Source organism: Oncorhynchus clarkii, unplaced genomic scaffold (assembly GCF_045791955.1).
Source record: "Oncorhynchus clarkii lewisi isolate Uvic-CL-2024 unplaced genomic scaffold, UVic_Ocla_1.0 unplaced_contig_6721_pilon_pilon, whole genome shotgun sequence".
Taxonomy (NCBI): domain Eukaryota; kingdom Metazoa; phylum Chordata; class Actinopteri; order Salmoniformes; family Salmonidae; genus Oncorhynchus; species Oncorhynchus clarkii.
In genome coordinates, this window is record NW_027260976.1 from 655,001 (window position 1) to 665,000 (window position 10,000).

The 10,000-nt window shown below is 50.4% G+C and overlaps 1 protein-coding gene across 2 annotated transcripts in view; it reads right to left on the reverse strand.

The window, feature by feature from the left end:
- Positions 1-10,000, reverse strand: part of LOC139402753 (transcriptional activator Myb-like) — a 28,873-nt gene that overhangs the window by 9,731 nt on the left and 9,142 nt on the right. For both annotated transcript variants that reach the window (XM_071146671.1, XM_071146670.1), the window contains exons 4-7: positions 9,886-9,978; positions 5,979-6,199; positions 1,358-1,580; positions 660-728 (exon numbers count right to left, since the gene is read on the reverse strand). In XM_071146671.1, the coding sequence (XP_071002772.1) occupies positions 660-728; positions 1,358-1,580; positions 5,979-6,199; positions 9,886-9,978 (606 nt within the window). The remainder of the gene's footprint in view (positions 1-659; positions 729-1,357; positions 1,581-5,978; positions 6,200-9,885; positions 9,979-10,000) is intronic.

The window sequence follows — 10,000 nt, forward strand, 5'->3', positions numbered from 1 at the left end:
AGACAACTGAAACGTTTCCATGGGTTGCTGCGGGAGCAGTAAGACAACTGAAACGTTTCCATGGGTTGCTGCGGGAGCATTAAGACAACTGAAACGTTTCCATGGGTTGCTGCGGGAGCAGTAAGACAACTGAAACGTTTCCATGGGTTGCTGCGGGAGCAGTAAGACAACTGAAACGTTTCCATGGGTTGCTGCGGGAGCAGTAAGACAACTGAAACGTTTCCATGGGTTGCTGCGGGAGCATTAAGACAACTGAAACGTTTCCATGGGTTGCTGCGGGAGCATTAAGACAACTGAAACATTTCCATGGGTTGCTGCGGGAGCAGTAAGACAACTGAAACGTTTCCATGGGTTGCTGCGGGAGCATTAAGAGAACTGAAACGTTTCCATGGGTTGCTGCGGGAGCATTAAGACAACTGAAACGTTTCCATGGGTTGCTGCGGGAGCATTAAGACAACTGAAACGTTTCCATGGGTTGCTGCGGGAGCAGTAAGACAACTGAAACGTTTCCATGGGTTTCTGCGGGAGCATTAAGACAACTGAAACGTTTCCATGGGTTGCTGCGGGAGCAGTAAGACAACTGAAACGTTTCCATGGGTTTCTGCGGGAGCATTAAGACAACTGAAACGTTCCCATGGGATGTTGTCGCTGTGTCTCACCTGTATAGCAGCTGTTCCGTGCTGTGGAATGTTCAGGATGTTGACGTGCAGCCCTCGGGGGAAGGGCACCTGGGGAGCCCCAAAAACAGGTCAGACGATACAAACGGCCAATCAAGAGGGGGGAAATAAAACAGTTTTTTCCTAAATGATAATATATATAATTTTAAAAAATAAGGCACGAGGGGGTGTGGTATATGGCCAATATAGGGGTGGAGGTAAGAGAGAAGGATGAGAGAGGTGGAGAGAAGGATGAGAGAAGTAAGAGAAGGATGAGAGAGGTGGAGAGAAGGATGAGAGAGGTAAGAGAAGGATGAGAGAGAAGGATGAGAGAGGTGGAGAGAAGGATGAGAGAGGTGGAGAGAAGGATGAATGAGAAGGAGAGAGAAGGATGAGAGAGGTGGAGAGAAGGATGAGAGAGGTAAGAGAAGGATGAGAGAGAAGGATGAGAGAGGTGGAGAGAAGGATGAGAGAGGTAAGAGAAGGATGAGAGAGAAGGATGAGAGAGGTGGAGAGAAGGATGAGAGAGGTGGAGAGAAGGATGAATGAGAAGGAGAGAGAAGGATGAGAGAGGTGGAAAGAAGGGTGAGAGAGGTGGAGAGAAGGATGAGAGAGGTGGAGAGAAGGATGAGAGAGGTAAGAGAAGGATGAGAGAGGTGGAGAGAAGGATGAGAGAGGTGAAGGTGAGAGTGTGAACTCACCCTGTGGTCCGAAATATAGGAGTGGTTCCCTGTGAAAGGTGAGAGAGGCGGGAGAGGGGAGTGGTGAGAGAAGCTCATGATGTGGTTGTTGGCCTTGGCGTAACCGGGAGAGACGGCGAGGGATGCGTGGCCAGACTTGGCGGCGGCGTGCTGAAGGTAACCTTCCTGCTCCACCTTCCTACGCATCGTAGAGTTCCAGTGGTTCTTAATGGCATTATCAGTCCTGGGCAATAAAACAGAGAAGAGAAATTAGAGAGAGACTCTGAGAGAGAGAGACACAGAGAGAGACAGAGAGAGAGACACAGAGAGAGACACAGAGAGAGAGACACAGAGAGAGACAGAGAGAGAGAGACACAGAGAGACAGAGAGAGCGACAGAGAGAGAGACAGAGAGAGAGAGACACAGAGAGAGACAGAGAGAGCGACAGAGAGAGAGACAGAGAGACAGAGAGAGAGAGACAGAGAGAGAGAGAGAGGGGGGAGACAGGATAAACCACTTCTCCAACCTGTTTGACTCTGTAACAAAGAACAAACAACAAAAACATATAAATGATCAAATACAAATCTTAGAATCAACTATTAAAGACCAGAACCCACTGGATTCTCCAATCACATTTATTTAACTATGCATGTCAGTTCTTATTTACAATGATGGCCTACACCGGCCAAACACAGACAAAGCTGGGCCAATTGTGTGCCACCCAATCACCGCCAGGTGTGATACGGATTCAAACCAGGGTCTGTAGTGACACCTCGTGCACTGAGATGCAGTGCCTTAGACCGCTGTGCCACTCAGGAGCCCATGGATAACAGAACAATGAGCTACAGGACAAAATAAAAACCCTCCAACCCAAAAAGGCCTGTGGGGGTTGATGGTATCCTCAATCAAATGATCAAATATACAGACAACCAATTCCAATTGGCTACATAAACTCTAACATCTTCCTCAGCTCTTTTTAGCTCTATAACAAAGAATAAAGAGCAAAAACATATACATGATCAAATACAGATCTTAGAATCAACTATTAAAGACTACCAGAACCCACTGGATTCTCCAATTACATTGAATGAGTTACAGGACAAAATAAAAACCCTCCAACCCAGAAAGGTCTGTGGTGTTGATGGTATCCTCAATGAAATGATCAAATATACAGACAACAAATTCCAATTGGCTATACTAAAACTCTTTAACATCATACTTAGCTCTGGCATCTTCCCCAATATGGAACTGAGGACTGATCACCCCAATCCACAAAAGTGTAGACAAAATTTACCCCAATAACTACTGGGGGATATGGGTCAACAGCAACCTTAGGAAAATCTTCTGCATTATCATTAACAGCAGACTTGTCCATTTCCTCAATGAAAACAATGTACTGAGCAAATGTCAAATTGGCTTTTTACCAAATTACCGTACAACAGACCATGTATTCACCCTAATTGACAACCAAACAACCTAAAACAAAGGCAAAGTCTTCTCATGCTTTGTTGATTTCAAAAAAGCCTGCGACTCAATCTGGCATGAGGGTCTGCTATACAAACTGATGGAAAGTGGTGTTGGGGGTAAAACATACACCATTATAAAATCCACGAACACAAACCACAAGTGTGTGGTTAAAAATTGTCAATAAAACACACACATTTCTTTCTCTAGAAAAGTCTGCAGCACCCGGCCTCACCCTACTAGAATCTGAAGTCAAATGTCTACTGTTTGCTGATGATCTGATGCTTCTGTCACCAACCAAGGAGGGTCTACAGCAGCCAAAAAACCTCTGTCATTGCCAACAAAGGGTATATAACAAAGTATTGAGATAAACTTTTGTTATTGACCAAATACTTATTTCCCACCATAATTTGCAAATAAATTCATTAAAAACCCTACAATGTGATTTTCTGGATTTTTTTCTCTCATTTTGTCTGTCATAGTTGAAGTGTACCTATGATGAAAATTACAGGCCTCTCTCATCTTTTTAAGTGGGAGAACTTGCACAATTGGTGGCTGACTAAATACTTTTTTGCCCCACTGTAGATCTTCTGTCCCCAACCAAGGAGGGCCTACAGCAGCACCTAGATCTTCTGCACAGATTCTGTCAGACCTGGGCCCTGACAGACCTGGGCCCTGACAGACCTGGGCCCTGACAGACCTGGGTCCTGACAGACCTGGGCCCTGACAGACCTGGGCCCTGTCAGACCTGGGCCCTGACAGACCTGGGCCCTGACAGACCTGGGCCCTGACAGACCTGGGTCCTGACAGACCTGAGCCCTGACAGACCTGGGCCCTGACAGACCTGGGCCCTGACAGACCTGGGCCCTGTCAGACCTGGGCCCTGACAGACCTGAGCCCTGACAGACCTGGGCCCTGACAGACCTGGGCCCTGACAGACCTGGGCCCTGTCAGACCTGAGCCCTGACAGACCTGGGCCCTGACAGACCTGGGCCCTGACAGACCTGGGCCCTGACAGACCTGAGCCCTGACAGACCTGGGCCCTGACAGACCTGGGCCCTGACAGACCTGGGCCCTGACAGACCTGAGCCCTGACAGACCTGGGCCCTGACAGACCTGGGCCCTGACAGACCTGGGCCCTGACAGTAAATCTCAGTAAGACCAAAATAATGGTGTTCAAAAAAGGTCCAGTCGCCAGGACCACAAATACAAATTCCATCTAGACACCGTTGCCTTAGAGCACACAAAACCTATTCATATCTCTGCCTAAACATCAGAAACTTCCACAAAGCTGTGAACTATCTGAGAGACAAGGCAATAAGGGCATTCTATGCCATCAAAAGAAACATAAAATCTAAAATCCCAATTAGGATTTGGCTAAAAATACTTGAATCAGTCATAGAACCCATTGCCCTTTATGGTTGTGAGGTCTGGGGTCCGCTCACCAACCAAGACTTCACTAAATGGGATAAACACCAATTTGAGACTCTGCATGGTGAATTCTGCTAAATATCCTCTGTGTACAACGTAGAACACCAAATAATGCAGAGCATAATTAGGCCGATACCCACTAATTATAGAAATCCAGAAAATATCTGTTCAATTCTACAACCACCTAAAAGGAAGCGATTCCCAAACCTTCCATAACAAAGCCATCACCTACAGAGAGATGAACCTGGAGAAGAGTCCCCTAAGCAAGCTGGTCCTGGGGCTCTGTTCACAAACACAAACACACCCCACAGAGCCCCAGGACAGCAGCACAATTAGACCCAACCAAATCATGAGATGTAAAGAATTAACAAAAAACAGAGCAAACTAGAATGCTATTTGGCCCTAAACAGAGAGTACACAGTGGCAGAATACCTGACCACTGTGACTGAACCAAAATTAAGGAAAGCTTTGACTATGTACCGACTCAGTGAGCATAGCCTTGCTATTGAGAAAGGCCGACGTAGACAGACCTGGCTCTCAAGAGAAGACAGGCTATGTGCTCACTGCCCACAAAATGAGGAGGAAACTGAGTTGCACTTCCTAACCTCCTGCCCAATGTATGACCATATTAGAGAGACATATTTCCCTCAGATTACACAGACCCACAAACAAATCCAATTTTGATAAACTCCCATATCTACTGGGTGAAATTCCACAGTGTGACATCACAGCAGCAAGATTTGTGACCTGCTGCCACAAGAAAAGGGCAACCAGTGAAGAACAAACACCATTGTAAATACAACCCATATCTATGTTTATTTATTTTACCTTTGTACTTTAACTATTTGTACATCGTTACAACACTATATATATATATATATATAATATGACATTTGAAATGTCTCTATTCTTTTGGAACTTTTGTATGTGTAATGTTCACTGTTCATTTTTACTTTTGTTTATTCTCTATTTCACTTGCTTTGGTAATGTTAACATATGTTTCCCATGACAATAAAGACCCTTGAATTGAAATTGAATTGTGAGAGAGAGAGCGTGAGAGAGAGAGAGAGGTAGAGAGAGAGAGAGAGAGAGAGAGAGAGAGAGAGAGAGAGAGAGAGAGAGGAGAGAGAGACAGAGAGAGAGAGGGAGAGAGAGAGAGAGAGACAGAGAGAGAGAGGGAGAGAGAGAGAGAGAGGAGAGAGAGACAGAGAGAGAGAGAGAGAGAGAGAGAGAGAGAGAGAGAGAGAGAGAGAGAGAGAGAGAGAGAGAGAGAGAAAGAGAGAGAGAGAGAGACAGAGAGAGAGAGGGAGAGAGAGAGAGAGAGACAGAGAGAGAGAGGGAGAGAGAGAGAGAGAGGAGAGAGAGACAGAGAGAGAGAGGGAGAGAGAGAGAGAGAGAGAGAGAGAGAGGGAGAGAGAGACAGAGAGGGAGAGAGACAGAGAGAGAGAGGGAGAGAGAGAGAGAGAGAGAGAGAGGGAGAGAGAGACAGAGAGGGAGAGAGAGAGAGACAGACACTTGGTCACAGCAAGAATTATATACTTATATGATATACTAGCCACTGTTAAGTCAGCATTAGCAGTTCTGATAACAACAATCCCTCTGCTTCTTTCTCTGTTTCTCTCTCTCCCTCCCTCACCACCTCCCTCCCTCCCTCCTTCCCTCCTTTCTCCCTCTCTCCCTCCTCTCTCCCTCCTCTCTCCCCCTCCCTCCCTCCCTCCTCTCTCTCTCTCTCCCTCTCTCTCCGTACCTGCCAGGCAGCAGTTTGGCAATCTCGGCCCAGCGGTTGCCCAGTTTCTCGTGGGCCTGGTAGATGATCTGATCCTCTTCCTCGGTCCAGGAAGTCTTCTTCACCTCGGGGTTCAGGTGGTTGTGCCAGCGCTCTCTGCACTGCTTCCCTATCCGACCCTTCAGGTGCTTGGCGATTACGGACCAACGCTTGGCTCCGTACTTCTGGACTAGTTCAATCACCTGAGGGAGGGTGGAGGAGGGGGAGAGGGAGAGAGGAGATGGAGGAGAGAGGGGAGATGGAGGGGAGAGGGAAGGTGGAGGAGGGAGAAGGGAGGGGGAGAGGGGAGGTGGAGGGGAGAGGGGAGATGGAGGGGAGAGGGGAGGTGGAGGGGAGATGGAGGGGAGAGGGAAGGTGGAGGAGGGAGAAGGGAGGGGGAGAGGGGAGGTGGAGGGGAGAGGGGAGATGGAGGGGAGAGGGAAGGTGGAGGAGGGAGAAGGGAGGGGGAGAGGGGAGGTGGAGGGGAGAGGGGAGATGGAGGGGAGAGGGGAGGTGGAGGGACAGGGGAGGTGGAGGGGAGAGGGGAGATGGAGGGGACAGGGGAGGTGGAGGGGAGAGGGGAGATGGAGGGTAGAGGGGAGATGGAGGGGAGAGGGAAGATGGAGGGGAGGGGGGAGATGGAGGGGGGAGAGGGGAGGTGGAGGGGAGAGGGGAGATGGAGGGGAGAGGGAAGATGGAGGGGAGAGGGGAGGTGGAGAAGGGAGAAGGGAGGGGGAGAGGGGAGGTGGAGGGGGGTGAGGGGAGGTGGAGGGGGGAGAGGGGAGATGGATGAGGGGGAGGGGGTGAAGGAGGAGGCAGAGGGGAGGTGGAGGGGGGTGGAGGATGGATGGGGGAGAGGAGGGGGAGAGGGGGAGGGAGGGAGGGAGAGAGGAGAGGGGAGAGGGGGAGGGGAGGTGGAGGATGGAGAGAGGAGGGGAGAGGGGGAGGGAGGGAGGGCGAGAGGAGAGGGGAGAGGGGGAGGGGAGGTGGAGGATGGAGAGAGGAGGGGAGAGGGGGAGGGAGGGAGGGAGAGAGGAGAGGGGAGAGGGGGAGGGGAGGTGGAGGATGGAGAGAGGAGGGGAGAGGGGGAGGGAGGGAGGGAGAGAGGAGAGGGGAGAGGGGAGGTGGAGGATGGAGAGAGGAGGGGAGAGGGGGAGGGAGGGAGGGAGAGAGGAGAGGGGGAGGGGAGGTGGAGGATGGAGAGAGGAGGGGAGAGGAAATACAACAGTTTATTAGTCTTTGTCCATTTTCATAAACAGAAGTCAACAATACTCCTTCCATCCCTCCTTCCCTCCTTCCCTCCTTCCCTCCTTCCTTCCTTCCCTCCTTCCTTCCATCCCTCCTTCCCTCCTTCCCTCCTTCCCTCCTTCCTTCCTTCCTTCCCTCCTTCCTTCCATCCCTCCTTCCCTCCTTCCCTCCTTCCTTCCTTCCCTCCTTCCTTCCATCCCTCCTTCCCTCCTTCCCTCCCTCCCTCCTTCCTTCCTTCCCTCCTTCCCTCCCTCCCTCCTTCCCTCCTTCCTTCCTTCCTTCCTTCCTTCCTTCCTCCCTCCCTCCCCTGTCCCTCCCTCCCTCCCTCCCCTGTCCCTCCCTCCCTCCCTCCCTCCTTCCCTCCTTCCCTCCCTCTCTCCCTCCCCTGTCCCTCCCTCCCTCCCTCCCCTGTCCCTCCCTCCCTCCCTCCCTCCCCTGTCCCTCCCACCCTCCCTCCCTCCCTCCCTCCCTCCCCTGTCCCTCCCTCCCTCCCTCCCTCCCTCCCTCCCTCCCTCCCTCCCTCCCCTGTCCCTCCCTCCCTCCCTCCCTCCTTCCCTCCCTCCTTCCCTCCTTCCCTCCTTCCCTCCCTCCCTCCCTCCTTCCCTCCTTCCCTCCCTCCTTCCCTCCTTCCCTCCCTCCCTCCCTCCTTCCCTCCTTCCCTCCCTCCCTCCCTCCTTCCCTCCCTCCCTCCCTCCTTCCCTCCCTCCTTCCCTCCCTCCCTCCCTCCCTCCCTCCCTCCCTCCCTCCCTCCCTCCTTCCCTCCTTCCCTCCCTCCTTCCCTCCTTCCCTCCCTCCTTCCCTCCTTCCCTCCCTCCCTCCTTCCCTCCCTCCCTCCCTCCCTCCCTCCCTCCCTCCCTCCCTCCCTCCTTCCCTCTCTCTCTCTCTCTCTCTCCCTCCCTCCCTCCCTCCCTCTCTCTCTCCCTCCCTCCCTCCCTCCCTCCCTCCCTCCCTCCCTCCCTCCCTCTCCTTCTCATCTCTCCCTCTCCTTATCTCCCTCTCCTTCTCCCTCCCTCCCTCCCTCCCATCTCTCCCTCTCCATATCTCCCTCCTTCTCCCTCCCTCTCCCTCCCTCCCTCCCTCCCTCAATCCCTCCCCCCTCCCTCCCTCCCTCCCTCCCTCCCTCCCTCCCTCCCTCCCTCCCTCCCTCCCTCCCTCCCTCCCTCCCATCTCTCCCATCTCTCCCTCCCTCCCTCTCTCCCTCCCTCCCTCCCTCCCTCCCTCTCCTTCTCCATCTCTGTATCATTCTCTCTAAATGTTGGATCCACCTGCTTGTGGTTGGGAGGGAGTTTCCATAGTCAACTTCTTTGCTAATCATTACCTCATCATGGCTTCTGTGTGTGTGCAAATACTCAGGAATACACACCTTAAAACTCATCTTTCTGTGTGTGTGTCTTCAGATAATAACACGTATTTAGACAGGACATGGCGCCTTATTCGTCCTTATTCGTCCTTATTCATCCTTATTAATTCTTATTCATTCCTCAAGGTTCTGGTCTAAAGTAGTGTTCTATATAGGGAATAGGGTTCTGGTCTAAAGTAGTGTACTATATAGGGAATAGGGCTCTGGTCTAAAGTAGTGTACTATATAGGGAATAGGGCTCTGGTCTAAAGTAGTGTACTATATAGGGAATAGGGCTCTGGTCTAAAGTAGTGCTCTATATAGGGAATAGGGTTCTGGTCTAAAGTAGTGCACTAAATAGGGAATAGGGCTCTGTCTATAGTAGTGTACTATGTAGGGAATAGGGCTCTAGTCTAAAGTAGTGTACTATATAGGGAATAGGGCTCTGGTCTAAAGTAGTGCACTACATAGGGAATAGGGCTCTGGTCTAAAGTAGTGTACTATATAGGGAATAGGGTTCTGGTCTAAAGTAGTGCACTACATAGGGAATAGGGCTCTGGTCTAAAGTAGTGTACTATATAGGGAATAGGGCTCTGGTCTAAAGTAGTGCTCTATATAGGGAATAGGGTTCTGGTCTAAAGTAGTGCACTATATAGGGAATAGGGCCCTCGTCTTAAGTAGTGCACTATATAGGGAATATGGTTCTGGTCTAAAGTAGTGCACTATATAGGGAATAGGGCTCTGGTCTAAAGTAGTGCACTATGTAGGGAATAGGGTTCTGGTCTAAAGTAGTGCACTATATATGGAATAGGGCTCTGGTCTAAAGTAGTGCACAATATAGGGAATAGGGCCCTGGTCTAAAGTAGTGCACTATATAGGGAATAGGGATCTGGTCTAAAGTAGTGCACTATATAGGGAATAGGGTTCTGGTCTAAAGGTTCTGAATGGGTTCTGAAAGGGTTCTATAGGGTTCTGAAAGGGTTCTGAAAGGGTTCTCTATAAGGTTCTAAAAGGGTTTTGAAAGGGTTCTCTATAAGGTTCTAAAAGGGTTCTGAAAGGGTTCTCTATAAGGTTCTATAAGGGTTCTGAAAGGGTTCTCTATAAGGTTCTATAAGGTTCTAAAATGTTGTGAAAGGATTCTCTATAAGGTTCTATAAGGGTTCTGAAAGGGTTCTCTATAAGGTTCTAAAAGGTTCTAAAAGGTTGTGAAAGGATTCTCTATAAGGTTCTATAAGGTTCTGAAAGGGTTCTGAAAGGGTTCTGAAAGGGTTCTCTATAAGGTTTATAAGGTTGTGTTCTTACTCTCTGGTCCTCCTCTTTGGTCCAGGGTCCTTTGATGAGCTCTGGGTTGAGAACCTTCTGCCAGCGATGCTGACACTGAACGTCTGTACGGTTCTGTTGGAGAACACACAGATCA